General features: G+C 40.0%; 1 protein-coding gene across 1 annotated transcript in view; it reads left to right on the forward strand.

Annotated features, from left to right (window-relative positions):
* FAM81B (family with sequence similarity 81 member B) overlaps positions 1–19,254 on the forward strand; it is a 53,165-nt gene that overhangs the window by 24,443 nt on the left and 9,468 nt on the right. Inside the window, exons 4-6 of the mRNA XM_069592587.1 lie at positions 104–222; positions 10,433–10,562; positions 15,481–15,587. Coding sequence (XP_069448688.1) covers positions 104–222; positions 10,433–10,562; positions 15,481–15,587 — 356 coding nt within the window. The remainder of the gene's footprint in view (positions 1–103; positions 223–10,432; positions 10,563–15,480; positions 15,588–19,254) is intronic.

Genomic DNA, 19,254 nt, shown 5'->3' on the forward strand with positions numbered 1-19,254 from the left:
CCTAAGAAGGGAAATGCACTCAGTTTGTAACCTCTACTTTAAATGATATTTTCTTATCATGTATGATGGGAAATTAATGGGAACTTTAACTCAAATATTGCAGATGATAGAAGAACAAATAAAAGCTCGGGATCTGGTGGCCACAGGAACTAATTTCGCAGTACAGGACCTCAGCAACAAACACCTTCAAGGAGTTGGAGATCTTCGAGGAAGAGTAGCCAGGTGAGAAGAAATGTTAACTAATGCTTAGCAGTCAGTTTTGGCCACTGAATTCTCATCCCTAAATAAGTTATATATTGTAGAAAACAGAATACTGTCTTTAAGCTAAATGGTAAGATAGTAACTGAGAAAGTGTATCATGAAATTTGAAAGTCTCATGGTGCCTGTGAGATCCAAGGGTTCTATAAAGAACCTCTTATACAGGATGCCTAGTTTGGTTTCATCTGCAAATGACAAGTCTTGTCTTTACAGCCCTCAGCTGTCCAAATGCCAACATCTATATACAAAGACATGCCCTTAAAACTGCATATAGAATTCCTGATGTCTCAAATTTTAATGATTTAAACATTTAAGATATATAAGAATTTCATATAAAAGCCTAGCGAAAGGGATTTAATGGTCAAGAGAATAAAATTTTGAATGATATTTTTTTTTGTATGAGACTGAAAAAATTCATGGTGCACAGCTCAGCAAAAATCTGTAGGCACTGACCACGGCAGGACCATTCTGGTTGACACATCAGAGATGACCCGTGAGTGGCTGACCGTGGACACCTTTCCCTCTGTCTGTCTCCTGCCAGCACCTCATTCCTCTCTCCAGAAACACCCCCACTTTCATCATTAATCTGCTCTGCATAATCGGGTGATTAACGCCTAAGACAAACCTCTCCTAGGGCATCCGTCCATTCAATTCAACAAAAAATGTAAACACTCACCAATGCCAGGCAGTGTTCTACAGTTCAGGGGTTCAGCAACATGATCGTCTTCCTATAACTTCACAGTCTACCTGGGAAAACATAAGCAATAAGGTGAGTGCTGTAATGAAAGCCTGCGGTGCCACAGGAATATGCCAGTCAGATTGGGGCATAAACTGGCTTCCTGGAGGAGGTGACACTTGAGGTGAGTTTTGAAAGACTGTAGCAGTTAACCAGCCAGGGATAGGAAACGTACTTCACATAGGAGGAAAGATGTGTGCAAAGGAACTGTGGGATAAGTTACTGTGACGTGTTCAGGGCTTCCCTGGGAGAAGGCTATTTTAGTTGTGGTATTTAGGGAGAGATGGGAGATTGGGAGATGAAGCTAGAGAAATGATCCAGAGTTGGATGATGAGGGATCTTTGGTCAAAGTAAAAAGTTTGAACTTTATGTAAAAGGTTATAAATAGCCATGGGATGATTTTAAGTAAGGGGATGACATTCACTAACCCTTTGGCAGTAGCTGAATTGGTGGAGTGCAGAAATAATACATGAAGATGAAAAGAAGCCTATTGAAGCAATCAAGGTGAGAAGTTTTAGTTTAGGAGTCTAAACTAAAACTTTGCCATGCCAAGTCCAGAGCAGGTAACAGACATGAGGAAAACAGAATCTACAAAATTCGTATGTGTGTGTGTTTGTGTGAATGTGTGTACACACATAGGTACAAATATACACACATATACAAGGTTATGTGTATATATAATTTATACTTCTAAAATACATAAAATTATATATACTTTTATATAACATTTGATAAATAGAATTTTTACAACATTTGGGTAAATGAAGCAAGATAATAAAACCACCCACCACTTTCCTTAGATGCGCCATGATTTTACAAAGAAGATAAGCACCAAAATCTCTTGAATCAAACTTGGAATCTGGTTCAATTTGGTGGTGCATTGATAACACTATTCCAGGCAAGAATACAGGAGTGGGTTGCCATGTCCTCCTCCAGGGGATCTTCCTGACGCAGGGATCAAACCCCCGTGTCTTACATCTCCTGCACTGGGAGACAGATTCTTTACCACTAGCGCCAACTGGGAAGCCCCTGGTTTTTGTAGATTCCACATATAAATAAGATCATGCAACTTTTTGTTCTTCCTGTGTCTAGCATATTTCACTTGGCATAATGTCCTGCAGATTTATACATGTTGTCACAAATGGCAAAGTCTCCTCCTCCTTTGAGGCTAAAAATTTTGCGACTCCATGTATATCACTGGAGTCCAGTATTCTTGCCTGGAGAATCCCATGGACAGAGGAACCTGGTGGGTACATAGGGTGACAAAGAGACAGACAAGACACACACACACACACAGACACACACACACAGACACAGACAGACAGACACACACACACACACACACACACAGCTTATTTCCGAATCTTGTTTATTGTGAATACCGCTGCAGTTAACATGAGAGGATATGTTTCTTCCATGTATTCATTTCATTTCCTTTGGATACATATCCAGTAGGGGGATTTCCAGAAGACAGTTCTATCTTTAACTTTTCAAAGAGTCTCCCTACTATGTTATATAATGGCTATACCAATTTACACTCCTGCTAACAGTGTGGAAGGATTCCCTTCTCTCCACATCTGCACCAATACTTTGTATAATACTCATCTTAAGAGGTATGAGGTGACATCTCATGGCTTTGATTGGCATTTCCCCAATGATTTGTAATATAGAGCTCCTTTTCATGTACCTGCTGGCCATCTGTCTCTTATCTTTAGACAAACATCTAGTCAGGGTTTTGCCCATTTTTAAAACCATGTGACCATTTAAAACTACTTGTTTTCCTGTGGTTCCCAAGAGACTTACAGAGGCGCTCCCCCAGCTCTAGAGTTAGGTGATTTGGGAGCCAGTTTCTTGGATAGCAGCTAGACACACTTCACTCCCCAGGGAGAATCTGGGATTTGGTGGTTCCCTCCCAGCTGTAAGGTGCTGAACCAGGGATGGGGTGTGTGGCATGTGTATATCTCAACTTTTTTGACCCTTTATGATGTGGGTATTTTCTCAGTTGCCTGATGTGTAGGAGTCCCTAAACCAGCTTCTAGATTTTTCCCAGAGGGATTGGATCTGAATTTTGCTGTTTGTTTGGTGCATCTGAGGGATGAGGGAAAAATCAAGCGCCTCCGAGTCCTCCGTTTTGCTCTCTGATCACTAACTTACCTCCTCTTTAATGTGAAGCAGTGATTTTAGGAAAAGGTCTTATTTTTTCTTAAAATGTCTTCCTTTTATGATAATTTCTTGAATCTAGTGATTTAAAACAGAATTTGGCTAAAAGCCAGGAGATTTAAATTCACTCTTCCTCTTTTTCCTTTCCATATTTTTGCAGGCAAGTGACCCATGGACCAGCTGAGGCAGAATAATTACTTTCCTTCAACATATGCTGACCTTAATTCCAATTAGCATCTTGGCATAAGAGTGAACTAAGTTGATTATTTTAACATAAGTCCTAGCAAACCTTTTACTGCTTCATGAATCAAACTCAATATTTGATAATAAGTATGTACTTTTGAATTTTATACCTTATTTCCCTCTCCAATATAGTGGCAATTTAAAAGCAAGTACTTCCAATGAGATGAGGTTCTCAAAGTTGTCTGCCCAATTTTGATATCTTGTACTCTATTTGATCAGAGAAGGCAATGGCAACCTACTCCAGTACTCTTGCCTGGAAAATCCCATGGATGGAGAAGCCTGGTAGGCTGCAGTCCATGGGATCACACAGAGTCGGACACAACTAAGCAATTTCACTTTCAGTTTTCACTTTCATGCACTGGAGAAGGAAATGGCAACCGACTCTAGTGTTCTTGCCTGAAGAATCCCAGGGACGGAGGAGCCTTATGGGCTGCCGTCTATGGGGTCACACAGAGTCAGATATGACTGAAGCGACTTACCAGCAGCAACAGCACTCTATTTGATAAATTAGCCTTGTATGCAAAAAAGAAAATGGCCAGCATGTAAGGGCAGCCATACAGCCATGTATGATGGCTCTAAAGCAGCCAGAGCAGACCAACCCTCCATCCATATTTGACTATTTGGGACCCTATGAAATTAAAAGACACTTACTGCTTGGAAGGAAAGTTATGACCAACCTAGACAGCATATTAAAAAGCAGAGACATTACTTTGCCAACAAAGGTCTGTCTAGTCAAGGCTATGGTTTTTCCAGTGGTCATGTATGGATGTGAGAGTTGGACTGTGAAGAAGGCTGAGCGCCAAAGAATTGATGCTTTTGAACTGTGGTGTTGGAGAAGACTCTTGAGAGTCCCTTGGACTACAAGGAGATCCAACCAGTTCATTCTAAAGATCAGCCCTGGGTGTTCTTTGGAAGGAATGATGCTAAAGCTGAAACTCCAGTACTTTGGCCACCTCATGCAAAGAGTTGACTCATTGGAAAAGACTCTGATGCTGGGAGGGATTGGGGGCAGGAGGAAAAGGGGACGGCAGAGGATGAGATGGCTGGATGGCATCACCGACTCAATGGACATGAGTTTGAGTGAACTCCAGGAGTTGGTGATGGACAGGGAGGCCTGGCATGCTGCGATTCATGGGGTCTCAAAGAGTCGGACATGACTGAGCGACTGAACTGAACTGAAGGCAAATCTGCCTATCAGTTCAGTTCAATCGCTCAGTCGTGCCTGACTCTTTGCAACCCCATGGACTGCAGCATGCCAGGCTTCCCTGCCCATCCAACTCCCAGAGCTTGCTCAAACTCATGTCCATCGAGTCCGTGATGTCATCCAACCATCTCATCCTCTGTCGTCTTCTCCTCCTTCCTCCACTCTCCTGATGCCTCCAAAATCCAGCATCAGGGTCTTTTCCAATGAGTCAGTTCTTCACATCAGGTGGCCAAATATTGGAGTTTCAGCTTCAGCATCAGTCCTTCCAATGAACATTCAGGACTGATTTCCTTTAAGATTGACTGGTTGGATTTCCTTACAGTCCAAGGGACTCTCAAGAGTCTTCTCCAACACCACAGTTCAAAAGAATCAATTCTTTGGCACTCAGCTTTCACATTTCAAATCTGCATATGAAATAACTAAATTGTGTTGATGTGCAATTAAAAGTGTAAGACACGTCCTTTGAAGAGGCACTAATGATATTATTTGGATACTGTCAACTTTTGAAAAAGAGTGAGGACTTCCTGTTAAAGATATTTTTACTCCACTCTTCTCACCTGAGACATCTCCATGTCAGAGAAAATAAAAGGAGGAAAACAAAAATGTCACCTTTAACACAACATGGAAGTTGCTGCAACCACTAACGAGAAACAGAGAACGCATACCAAACAGATGTGTGGACTGAGTATCCTCCTCAGACCCGAAATATCATGATCTCCTCCAAATCAAGAGGCGTCATCCCCAAAGGCATAGACCAAATCTGCCGAATACAGGAGTATTAACCTAGGGGATGGGGTGAGTCACAGGAGAAACAGGAAATATCCTTGAGAGATTCAAGGCAGCAGCACAGAATAGCAGAGATGGCAGAGCTGAAGAGGCCATCGTGACATTTATCATCTGGGATCCCCCCCTTCTTACCAGTTTATGCCTAAGAGAAACTGGCTGAGGTGCAACAGACTGAAGAGGGAGAAGAGGTGATGGTATCATGTTGAAGAATCCATGATGATGATGTGCTGTGAGATACACCGATCTGGCCTTTGAGGAGAGAATGGGGAGATGCACCCCTTCCCTGGGTCTAAAGAAGCAAGAGACTTGATAGCGACGAGGCTGAGTAGAGGGGCTGGGCTACTTCCCCGGGAAACACACCCTCGCTGACCGGCGGGTGGCCAGGACCACAGAGGATGGGAGAGTGGGTGCGTGAAAGCCGCCACCGCCACCGCCACCATCCAGGCAGAGGGGGGATCGATAGACAGATGGACGAAAGCACAGGGCTGATAAATACACCTCAAGACAGGAATTATCCGGAAAAATACAGAAACAGTTCAAATCCAAGTCTGAAACTTGGATTCTTGGAAACTTGGATTCTTGAATTCTTGGAAACCAAGAATGAAATTCTTGGTGAAAAGAAAAAGAAAAAGATTGCTGATTGAACTGTCGCACATAATTTTGCTCCTTCCAAAAGCCTAAGTAAAAAAATATTTTCCTCTTTAAAATGTAAGCCCACAAAGACAGGGAACATCAGCCTAGCAATGCTGGAACCTGGAAGGCACACACGTGGAAACTGATTTAGCAGAAGAAATGAGACTGATTTTCAAGCCCTGGAATAAGCCGAGGATGACCTGGTTTCATCCCCACGGAATTCTCACAGGCTTAGGGGTGGGCTGCACCAGGCACCTCTGAGTGTGGGTGAAGGTGGGCACTTGTCTCCAGGGAGAGGAACCAAGAGACACAGGGAGAGACGGAGCCAGGAATCACTGTGGTGTGTTCTTAGCCTTCTCATTATTACTGACTTTCAAACTACAAACATGTTTTTACTTTGATAAGCAATAAAAAGGTTTTCCTCCAAAAAAGAGATTATCAGCTAACAAAAGGAAATAGATAAATCAGAATTGTTCAGGGATAGGAGAAAGAAAAAAATTAAATATTACAGAGATTCAATCTACTTTAGAAGCCACCCCCCCCCAAAAAAAGAATACATACAACTGAAAACAAATTATTTCTTAAAAAACCTGAGCAAGTCACACAAAACAAAAAGAAAATGCTTTTTCATATAAAAATGGTTATGGAGAAATGATGCATAGGGCAGAAAGCAGAGACTCCATTCAGCAGAGAACTGAGAGGAGCTCCGAAAGAAGAACAAATTCTTCAGAAGAAAAAAAAAATATGGATATAAGAGAAGAAAGATTTCTTGAAAGAGATTAGAATCTATAGATCAAAGGGGAAATCTGCAACACCAGAAAAGTTTCTATGAGAGCAATTAAACCAAGATATCCTGGTTTGAAGTCACTGATTATCAAAAAGAAAGAATCACTAGAAGAAAGCGAAGGGAAAAAGAATCGTTAGACATCTAGGTAGACTAAACAGATCCCATTAAGAAAAGAAAAAACTTAGTCATCACAGACTTGTCCACATCAAACACTGTCAGGTAAGAAGGGAGAAATGTCTATCCTGTTCTGAACAAAAGAAAAGTGACTCAATAATGTTTTCTTAACCAAATTACCTTTCAAGTAGAACAAACAGACGGGCATTCTCAAGCGTTCAAGAGTGTAAACAGCCCAATGCTCATGGCCCCTTTGTTTGAACTCCAGATGACAAAATCTGGCCAACCAAGGAATAAATCAAAATAAGGATCTCAGATAAGAAAGCATAGTTTTAAAACACTGGGACTGCCCTGGTGGTCCAGCGGCTAAGATTGTACACTCACAGTGCAGACAGCCTGGGTTCAATCCCTGGTCAGAGAACGAGATCCCACATGGCACAGCTAGGGGTTTGTGTGCCTCAGTGAGAATCAAGGATCCTGTGTCCTGTGCCTGGGACTCAGCACAGCCAAATAAATGCATACATTTTAAAATGACTGTCTAATAAAGTCTAAATATAGAATGACGATTAAAGAGCGGGAACTCTAGCGGCAGAACACACTGTACATGTTTAATCTGATATTTTTAAAACAGAAAAACATTAACAAAAACTGTTGGAATAGCAAATATATAAACATTTCTCATTTTTTTTCCCTTTGGCATAGGGTCAATGGAGAATAAAGTTGAATTGTAGTTGTAAAAAGTACAATGATTCCAATCTATGATAGCTTTTTATAACTTCATTTTTAGAAATATCTCTTGTAGTAGGGGTGTGTGTGTGTATGTATATTTACACACACATACACATACACCTGAAGTTCAGCAATTGCTTCATTTTTCACTACAGTTACCTTTCCTTAGGTTAAATTAAATTAAAATTCAATGTAATGTTTTTAACTAAAACTCATACATATAATCTGAATATTCTAAAATTATTTTATTTCTTCCTATCTCCATGTGTCTATATATGATGTGTATACATATAATGGTGAATGAAATAATAACCAAATGTTAACAATGATTATTTCTGAAAAGTAGGATTTGGGATGATGTTAACACTCTCCTTTGTTCTTTTTTTGTATTGTGTGTAATTTTTTTTATAACAGGAATTTGTTATTTTAATAGAAACAATAAAATCACTTCAAAGGAGAGACAGAGAAACTTCTTTAAAAATATGGAGTACAGCCCTGAAAAACCATTAATCTTTGATCTCAGGGTGGAGTTAGGCTAGTTGGGTAGGAATGGGATGGGGTGAAAATAATTAGATGATAACTCTCAAGCTGAGGAAATAAATAACTGCTGATCTTGTGTGGGTGCTTCCTCCATGCCAGGTACTGGCTAAATGCTCTGCATTCATTATCTCCTTTTATCCTTAAATAACCCTATGCAGGACCACTCTTCAGGACAATCACTGCTGGTTTGGAAGGCTGAGCATACAGCATTCCAGGAGACACTGTTTACCCCCATGTGTCTGGCACCCCTGGAACTTTGCAGGGAACAGACTCTGCAGCTACATGCGGGACCACAGCATTGGTACCCGCTTTTCTCAGATAGGACTTCCCTGGTGGCTCATATGGTAAAGCATCTGCCTACAATTCAGGAGACCCGGGTTCAATCCCGGGGTTGGGAAGATCTCCTGGAGAAGGAAATGGTAACCCACTCCAGTATTCTTGCCTGGAAAATCCCATGGATGGAGGAACCTGGTGGGCTATAGTCCATGGGGTCGCAAAGAGTGGGACACGACTGAGTGGCTTCACTTTCACTTTTCTCAGATAAGGAAAACTGAAACTTACAGACATTAAGAGAATTGTCCCAGCTCACAAACCTGGGAAGCAGTAGAAGCCAGACTCACAGCCTGATCTACCTGACTAAATCCTGAACCACAAACCTACAACACACAAACCAGTGGTCCCTGAGCAGGTAGCAGGTGTGCTGGGTGAGAGGTGGCTGGTAGTGGTGATAGCAACAACTATTTCCCTGTGTGTGCTAAGTCACTTTAATCGTGTCCGACTCTGTGTGACCCCATGGACTGTAGCCCGCCTGGCTCCTCTGTCCACGGGATTCTCCAGACAAGAATACTGGAGTGGGTAGTCATGCCCTCCTCCAAGGGGGTCTTCCCGACCCAGGGATTGAACCCCCCTCTCTTATGTCTCCTGCATTGGCAGGCAGGTTCTTTACCATTCGCGCCACCTGGGAAGCCCATTTCCTTATAGCCTTTGATTCCCGTGTAGCCTTTGGGTATCTCAATGTGGACTAACGTAAGAATATTCTAACCAACAGTGAGGTTATTCTGACAATAACAGTTTATATACACAAATGTGTAAAATGACTTTGGCCCGTGACTTAGGTGCTTCCAGTTTGAGTCAGATTAATCCCTGACTTTTCCTCCTGGCAGTCTGCCCGCCCCTCACCCATGATCTGGTGTCCTTTCGAGAGGTTTCTCAAGAGGTTAGCTCACCTTTAGCTCAAATTTGACACCAAAATTAAGAAAAAGAAATTCATTTTTGGATCCTAAAGAAAATGTTGGCAGCCACAGAGCAATGTTTATAGCACGTATCATGACAATACGAAAATATAGTTCCTAATAGATGTTATTCTATGACAGTCAAAACGGTTACTTGATAAAAGGACAAACTTCAAAGTGATGTCTGGTAACTCATTTATTAATACACAAAATACAACCCTCCAGGGCTTTCTGTCCTACCCTTCACACAGGTATGAGTGCACTGAAACTGATAATACAGTAAGTCACCTGCTCTCTCCTAAGGAAGGCCTTGAGTGGAGTAGTGGGTGGGACTCCCTGACATCCTGGGAAGATGCTTAATCTGAATTTCAGTGCCATTTCACTAGGGTTCCTCCCTGAAAATGCCAAATGCCCCCTTAGGCTCCAAAGCCTCATACACGTCTTAGTGTGGATTCTTTCTGTCCTAAGACAACACTTAACTGAGGCCACTTAAGGAGCAGGAGTTTTCACTGGGGCTAAGAGAAAAGATGCTGTCTTTTCAAGATGGGTTGGGGACCTCTGGTAGGCTGGGCCACTTTATCTAGCCAAAGGGGAATTGATGATCTGGGAGCCAAGAAAAGAGGGCTAAAGGGAGGAAAGAGGATTCAGAACACAATATAGAAGAGGAAAAAGCTTTAATTTTGCCTAACAGTAGGCACCAGGGAGAATGCCCCAAACATCAAAATCTACTGGAACTCCTATAACTGAGTTACTATATCTTATGGCTGAAAATCTGTATCTACCGAGTTTTCCCCAATGTCTTCATCTGCTCCAACTCAGTGCTTTAATTTGGGCCAGTGTTTCATTCAGGAAAAAAGAAGAAGATGAGGGAGATTTCTGTATATGCCCCTACGTCTGCCAAGTCACTATTCAAAGAACATTAGAACTCTTGCCATCAAATGAATGCATAGATTCGACTATAGTGTTAAAAATGTTATCGATCTCACATCTAATTTTCATCTTGCCACTAGATGTGATTCCAGCATCATGAAGCTTTCTGGAGATATTCACTTCATCAGAAATGAGCACCAGCAACTTGAAAAAACAATTCAGGAGATGATATCTTCCTTACAAACTGTTTCTAAGAACTTGGATATGAAGGTAACTGAAAAATTTTGAAACTCTTATGTACTACTGCTAGAAGTAAGGGCTTCTCAGATGGCGCTAGTGGTAAAGAACTGGCCTACCAACTCAGGAGACGTAAGAGATGTGGGTTCGATCCTTGGGATGGGAAGATCCCCTAGGGAAGGAAATGGCAACCCATTGCAGTGTTCCTGCCTGGAGAATCCCATGGACAGAGGAGTCTGGCAGGCTATGGTCCATAGGGTCACAAATGAAGTCACTTAGCATGCATGCATGCCAGAAGTGAGATCATTATGAATTACCAAAATACTCAAGCAGCAGTTACTCAAAAGAACTCTTTTCCTCCAAAGGGTTTAAGTACAGCTCATGACTTAATGAGTGCCTTGAGGAGCCTGGTGGGCCACAGTCCACAGGGTCACAAAGAATCAGACAGGACAGACAGACAAACACTTTCACATTTTCTTATGTTCCAAAACAGCCCCTCATTGGAAGCATATGCTACCTGATTCTACGGTTGCCATCATTTCCTTACTTTCTAGGTTCTTCTCTCTTTTCTTTTTCTTCTTCTTTCTTTTTTTTTTTTTTTGGCCTTGCCATGTGGTATGTGGAATCTTAGTTCCCCGACCAGGGATTGAATCCTATTCTTGGACTGTCAGGGAAGGCCCACCGGGTACAACTGGAGAGAACAAGCAAAGGAATTTTCCATAGAAGTTATTTCTATTAAAGGTTCAGCATAAACCTGAGCTTATCACATTACATCCTAGCAATGGGTTATGTTTCTTACAAAACAATACACAAGTATTTGGCCTGGATTTTAAAGACCATCTCTACACTGGCCCCTGCGTATCTCTACAGCTCACCCTCATGCTTCCTGGCTCACCCTTTATACCAGTGACGCTGAACCACCTGTAGTTCCCTCACTCCAGAATACAGCACTGCCTCCGTGTTCTCTCTGCTGTTTTTGCCTGAAATGTTTAAAGAATCCACCTGCAATGCAGGAGACCTGGGTTGGGAAGATCCCCTGGAGGAGGGCATGGAAACCCACTCCAGTACTCTTGCCTGGAGAATCCCATGGACAGAGGAGCCTGGCGGGCTCCAGTCCATGGGGTGGCAAAGAGTCAGACATGACTGAGCAACTAAGCACAGCACAGCACTTTCACCTTCACAGGCACTGGTTTAATGAAAAGAGCCAATGCAAGCTCTTCGATGCCCTGCTTTGTCATGGGCCTTGTGTGAGAGAAACACATCTCCTCTGAAGGCATTTGGGCAGAACAAAGTGAAAACCCTTTGGAAACTGGGGGAGATGGAAGCCTGGTGCTTGATTATTTGTTCATGGGAGTCCGTTTACAGAAAGCAGAAGGTACAGAGGGGGACACAAAGCTTACAGCAGCCCCATCGGGCTGGTCCATCTCCCTACAAACCCACCTAAGCAGTCCTAATGGTTTGGGGGTTGATTATCTTAGTTTTTCAAGGTGATCATATCAACAACAAATCATAACAGCTTTATCTCTAGTTTTCTGATTACTTAAGGCTTTGACCAGAACTTCCAGAACATTGTTACACAAAAGTGGTCAAAGAAGGCAGCTTATGTAGTTCCTGATTACACTGGAAATGTCTTTGCTGTTGGCTATTGGTTTGATTTATTCTTAATTATATTAAGAAAGTACCCATCAATTCCTACTTTACTTAAATTTTATTAGAACTGAACATTTAACTTTATAAAATGCCTTTTGGACATTAACAAATGCCTAATTCAGCATGATTGGTTTTTTGTTTTGGGGTTTTTGTTGTTAGCTTAATTTTTTGGCCTTCTAATGGGCTACATCAAAGCATTTCCCAATGCTGAAACATTCTGGCATTTCTGTAATGAAAACTGTATAGTCTTTGTAACAACTCAGTATTTAATTTTGCATCTAACCTCAAAGGTTATATTAGATTCGAGTTTCTCTCTCCTTAGTTTTTTTAAGGTAATATATACATGATTCAAAATCAAATCTATATGAGAAAATACACCTTGAGAATTTCCACTTCCATAGCTGTCCCCAGTAATCACACCCATTCATGCTACTCACAGGGAACCATTTTTATTAGCCTATTATGAATCCTTTCCATATGCTTTTACAGGTAGTTCAGTTCAGCTCAGTCGTGTCCTACTCTTTGCGACACCACGAACCGCAGCACGCCAGGCCACCCTGTCCATCACCAACTCCCGGAGTCCACCCAAACCCATGTCCACTGAGTCGGTGATGCCATCCAACCATCTCATCCTCTGTCATCCCCTTCTTCTCCTGCCCTCAATCTTTCCCAGCATCAGGGTCTTTTCAAATAAGTCAGCTCTTTGCATCAGGTGGCCAAAGTATTGGAGTTTCAGCTTCAACATCAGTCCTTCCAATGAATACCCAGGACTTTACAGGTAGAAGCAAATACAAATTCATATTCTTATTTCCTCCTTTTTACACAAAAGATAGCATATTATAAGTGTATGACTATTCACCTGTTTTTTTCTAAACAAACATATCCTAGAGGCCCATCCTATCAGTACCTGGAGGGCTTCCTCATTCTTTTTCACAACCGTGTACTCTTCCTCTGTGTATAATAGCTCATTTACTCAGTCTCTCATGGATCAACATTTGGATTCTTTTCACTAATTTGCTCTTTCAAACAATGCTACGGTGTGTAACCTTGTACTTATGTCATTTTGTATGTCTGTAGAATAAATACCCAGAAGTGGGATTGTGGGGTCAAAGGTGCTGTGCTTGTTCTCTTGAAAGATCTTGCTCTCTGCAGAGTTTTTACCATATTGCATACCCACCAGCAATATATAATATGTCCTATATCTCCATTGCCTCACCGTTGAGTGTTGTTTGACTTTTGAATTTACCTTTCTTAAAGGAAAAGACATCTGTTTTAATTAGCCTTTATTACATGTTTTCATTTATTTAAGAGCTAGTTGTATTTCTTTTCCAGTGACCTACCTGTTCATATCTTTTATCCACTTCTCTATTGGGCTATTGTCCTCTTTCTTTTCAATTTCCAGGAGCTCTTTATACGTTAGCAAGGTGAGTTGATTCCCTATAGTGTGAGCTGCAAATACATTTTTCCAGTTTTTCACGTCTCCTTCGACTTTTGGTTTGTACATGGTCTCTATTTATAGCTGAATTTATCAGTCTTCTTTTTACCTGTGTATGTGGCTTCTGAGATTTGAAGTCACAGAGCTTCCTCACACAAAGGCTTGAAAGAATTGCTTATATTTTCTTCTAACACTTTCAGGCCTTTATTTATATTCAAATCCTGGATCCGTTTTGGAATCTTTTTCTAAAATAGGATTGCCTTCATTATCATTTTAATTATTGAGACCTTGTAGTGTTTTTAATATCTGATAGGGCTAGTCTCTCCACTGTTTCTTTTTTCCCTTTTCCTAGTGATAACTGCTTTTGCAAATGATTTTAAGATTAGTCTGTCTAGGTCCAGCAAGTAAACTGACAGATAACGCTGCTTTAATTTTAATTGAAACCATGTAAAATTAAAAAATTAACTTTCGAACTGACATAGTCATAGTGCTGTGTGTTTTATCCAAGAACACAGGGTACTTTCCATTTGCTCAGTTTTGTTTTTATATCCTTCAGGAGTGGTTTCAAATTTTCCTGATGTAGATTTGTTTATCTTAAATATATGTTGAGACTTCATCCTTTTTTTTAGTTAATTGTTATGGGGCTTTTATTATATCTCCTAACTACTTGTTAGTTGTGTATAAAGGCTGTATTAATTTTATACTTCATGAATTGTCTTGATTATAGTAATTTTTCATTTGGTCTTTGGTTTTTCCAGACACACAATAATATGATTTGTAAGTAAAAATCATTTGGCCTCACCTTTTTCCATTTTCATATGTATAATTTCTTTTCTCTAAGTGTTTTGAATAATAACTCTGGTACAATATTAAGTAATAATGCAGAGACAGAGGGCATCCTGGTCTTGTTCCTGACTTTAACAGAAATGTTCCCAGTGTTTCCCCTCTGATGGAAGAAATAAACTTTCTCAATAAATCTGTTTCTTGATGACTCAGACTGTAAAGAATCTGCCTGCAGTTCAGAAGACCCAGGTTCAATCCCTGGAAGATCCCCTGGAGAAGGAAATGGCTACCCACTCCAGTATTCTTGCCTGGAGAATCCCATGGAGAGAGGAGCCTGGCCGGCTACAGTTCACAGGGTTGCAAAGAGTTGGACACAACTGAGCGACTAACACAGCAGCATTCCTATTTTACTAAGGCTTTGCAAATCAAGAAAGTTTATAAAAGTAAATGCCTTGTGATATAAAGGACAGCATAATGACTATAGTTAACAATTCCAAGCTGCATATTTGAAAGTTGCTGAGAGAGCAGATCCTATGTTTAAAATGTCCTAAGTTATTTCACTTGGAATTTATTTGTGCTCATGTCAGAATTCTACCTAGAAATTCCCAAGGCCTGATCTTAGACCACTCAGGTGTTTTCTTTGCAGAGCCCAATTGTGCACTGCAGCATTTATTCAATAGCATTTGGTGAGCCTGTACCATTGGTCATCTTATGTGTCCTGAGGATACAGTGGTGATAAAAGATAGAGTGGCTTATATTGTAACTGGGGAGACAAAGAAAAGCAACAATCAAACCAACAAACTGATAAACCAAGGTCAATAGCATGCTTTTGTTATATCATTAGATGGTTTCTTATCAAAAAGATTATTATAGACAGCAGAATGGAACATGCCCCCATTGTTCTTTCCCTGAAGGTAGCGCTATAACTGTTGAATCATTCCTTTGACAAAAATCATTTTCAAATGCAAGCATGCTTTAGGCTCAAGTCTTTATTCTGGGCTCCTTTAGGAATAAAGTATAATGAATGTAAGTGCTAGTGGTTTTGTTCACACACAAAAAGGCTCCCTTTTGTACTTTCATTAGGTAATGCAGCTCTTAGAAAAGATAGAGGCTTCCAGTTCTGAGCAAATCTCAAGTTTAAAGATGGTCCAGGGGGATTATCGCCACGAAATGAACCTTTTGGAGTTCAAGTAAGTGAATGGGAGATTTTTAATTCTGTTTAATGCATTCCAAAGGGTTTTGCCTAATGAAAGCATTAGCACTAAATTAAATCCTATTCCAAGAATTTGAACCTGGCCAAGAAATAAAGCAACACAGTGATGCGCAGATAATATTTTATACTAGAGGGATTCATACCATATTTTAATAGAAGAAATATGCATATTAATTTTCCATTCTCATTTGTATAATATCTCAACTGAAATGACACTTTCTGATAAGAGTACAATTTTAACTTATCAATTGTACACTAAAATGCCTCAATGTAAAACACAATTGAACATAGATTCCATGAAGTTATCAAATAATTTTTTAAGTTTGATTCATTAGCTCTTCCTTTAAGATTTCTTCTAAGACCCTCTGCTTGCTTCTTTTCAGTATCCCTATTTGAATACTATTTGTAATCCCACATTACACCGAGTTCTCCTCTGTACAATGGAGAAAGCAATAAAGGAGACAAGACTCCCCATTCAAATTATTGGCCTCCTTATCCTCAGCTCCTTTCTTATTTAAATAACCACCATTTCCTGGCATCATAGTACCAGCAAAGGAAATTCTAGGTACTTAGATGGTACCACCTTGGGGTTGAGTCACTCAGTCCGGTCTGACTCCGTGAACCCATTGACTGCAGCACGCCAGGCTGCCCTGTCCTTCTGTATCTCCCAGAGTTTGCTCAAGCTTGTGTCCATTGAGTCAGTGATGTCATCCAACCATCTTGTCCTCTGTCTTCTCTTTCTCTTCCTGCCCTCAGTCTTTGCCAGCATCAGGGTCTTTTCCAGTGACTCAGCTCTTCACATTAGGTGGCCAAAGTATTGAAGCTTTAGCATCAGTCCTTCCAGTGAATATTCTGAGTTAATTTCTTTTAGGATTGACTGGTTTGATCTTCTAGCTGTCCAAGGGACTCTCAAGAGTCTTCTCTAGCACCTTCATTATGGTCCAACTCTCATATCCATACATGACTACTGGAAAAATCATAGCTTTGATTATATAGACCTTGGTCGGCAAAGTGATGTCTCTGCTTTTTAATATGGTATCTAGGTTTGTCACAGCTTTTCTTCCAAGAAGCAAGTGTCTTTTAATTTCGTAGCTGCAGTCACTGTACAGAATGATTTTGGAGCTCAAGAAAACAAAGTCTGTCACTGTTTCCATTGTTTCCCCATCTATTTGCCATGAAGTGATGGGACTGAATGCCATAATCTTCATTTTTTGAATGTTGAGTTTTAAGCCAGCTTTTTCACTCTCCTCTTTCACCTTCATCAAAAGGCTCTGCCCCTTCTATTCTTGTTTTTTCTCCTCTCTGTCCCACATCACTTCAGTTTAATGTCTTGGTCAAATCATAATCATGAATATACTTTCTCTCCATTCTCCTCCATCTCTACCATATTTCATTAAATCTAAGGGCCACCAACTATAAAATGTACCAGTATATTCTTGCACCTCTAAGACTTGAAGCTAACAACTGAACAGTGTATGCTAAGTCTCCTAAGTCATGTCCGACTCTATAACTCTACAGACTGTAGCCTGCCAGGCTCCTCTATCCATGGGATTCTCTAGGCAAGAATACTGGAGTGGGTTGCCATTCCCTTCTCCAGAACATCTTCCCAGACTCATGGCTCAAAATTGGGTATCGCACATTGCAGGCAGATTCTTTACCATGTGAACCACCAGCAGTCATCACTAAAACTCAAAGAGAAATAGGTGTCTTCGGTAAACAGAAAATACCTACTTTCTTCATTCTCTAAAAATTCTTGTCTAGGTTCTTAAATTCTAGCACAATGAGGGTGCTCAGTAAATATCTATGTTATGTTTGATCTAATCCCTTTAGTTTAGAATTAGGATAAAGTGTCCATAGGAGAAATAGAAAAGTAAACTGTTTCTAGAAGTACAGTTTAAGGATGGATTTTATTTGGGGAGAAAAGGAACTTCTTATCTGGAGTGGAAGACTGGCTTAAAGCAGTCAAAAATATTAATAAACTGAAAAGAGGGGAAAAGTAAATGTTTGAGATCTAGGGATGACTGCTTCACTCATGTTGTTGCCTACTTTTTCCCACCTCAGTCCTGTGGGAAATCGGCTTATACATGAATCATCTAAATAGCTAAATCTGAATCTGGACACTTTTGTAATAGTATAAACTGGAATCCTTTCCCATTTGAAATAATGAAGTCCTAAAATTTCATTAGTATTACAGTACTTAATAGTTTATAAGCCAGATTTTTCCCCAGGAAAATACTTATTAGTCTATAATTCAATTACACAATAGACTTATTTAAAATTTCTCCACTTATTTTTTAAATTAAAAAGTAGTATGTATCATTGTAACAAATAAAATAAGGTAAAGATAAAAATAGAGGTCACCATTCAGGCTTCCTAATGTAACCAGTGTGAACACCAGGAATGTATTTTTCCTCCCTTTCCCCCTTGTTCATACAAATATGTAGCAGAAAAGGGAGATTATATATATATACTATATAATATGTATTTAGCATAGATTATATATGAGAGAACATGGGTTTTTAAAGTAAATCCTATATGCATTACTCAATAACTTTTTTTTCAGTATATGTTGGTATCTCTCTAAATCACTGAATATTATTCTAGCATTATTTTCACAGCTGCATATTTTAACTTACAGATATGCCATAAATAATTCAACTAACTGATAAATAGATCTTTTCCAGTTTATACAAACAAAAATTATTGTATGTATATCCTTAAATTTCCTTAGATATAGGTACTTTTATTCCTATAGACAAAATTCCTAGGTCAGAGTTTCTGTTTGTATTAATTTCTATAAATTTATTTCTAAAAATGTTGTAGCAATTTACTCATACCAGCAATGCCTGAGAAGGACCATTCTTATTTCTGTGCATTCTTATTCACACTGAGTATTCTTTTTAATATTTGCCAATTAAAGGGTGAAAAATGGCATCTCTTTCTTTCATTTGCATTCCCTTCACCCCTTGAATTTCTGTGAACTGCCCATTTTTTACCATTTATTTTCAACACTTTTTTTATCTACTAGTAGGATTCCTTCACATTAGGGATATTGACCCTTTGAGCTATGTATTGCAAAGTATTCTGTTCAAAGAGAAAGTGAGGCGGGTAGGGCTTTTTCTTTCAATCAGAGCACTTCTCAAAGCAAAGTGGGTGGAGTATAGTATTTGCTTTACTTTTTTAAGAAAAAAGAAAACTGTTTCTGAACAAAGAGACTAAAAGCTTTTAATAACATTAAAGGGGAAGTTTAACTGGCAATTTTTCTCATTTAGAAATTTTAACAAATTCAAGTTTGATGGTAGACGGAACATATTTTATTAATATATTGAACTTAAAAGCCAGAATATTGTCTGGGAGTTTTCTAGTGAGTTCTGTGCTTTGGCACAGAAGTAATCATTTGATGACAAAGGATCATTTCATCTGGACCTCTGCACTGAGCCTCCTCTTTCCAGAAGGGCCTTAGTCAGATGGTCAGCTAAGAAGTGTCCTCAGCCAACAACTGAGTGCTTACAGAGCAAGCCTCAGGCATCATGAACTGCGGCTGCCCTTCAACAAGCGGCGAGCAGAGGGAGCACGCCCTCGATAGCTCTTGCTGCTGCTGCTATTCAGTTGATAGTGAATTAGAAGAAAAAGCATTTGGCCAA

The sequence above is a fragment of the Ovis canadensis genome, chromosome 5, assembly GCF_042477335.2.
Source record: "Ovis canadensis isolate MfBH-ARS-UI-01 breed Bighorn chromosome 5, ARS-UI_OviCan_v2, whole genome shotgun sequence".
Taxonomy (NCBI): domain Eukaryota; kingdom Metazoa; phylum Chordata; class Mammalia; order Artiodactyla; family Bovidae; genus Ovis; species Ovis canadensis.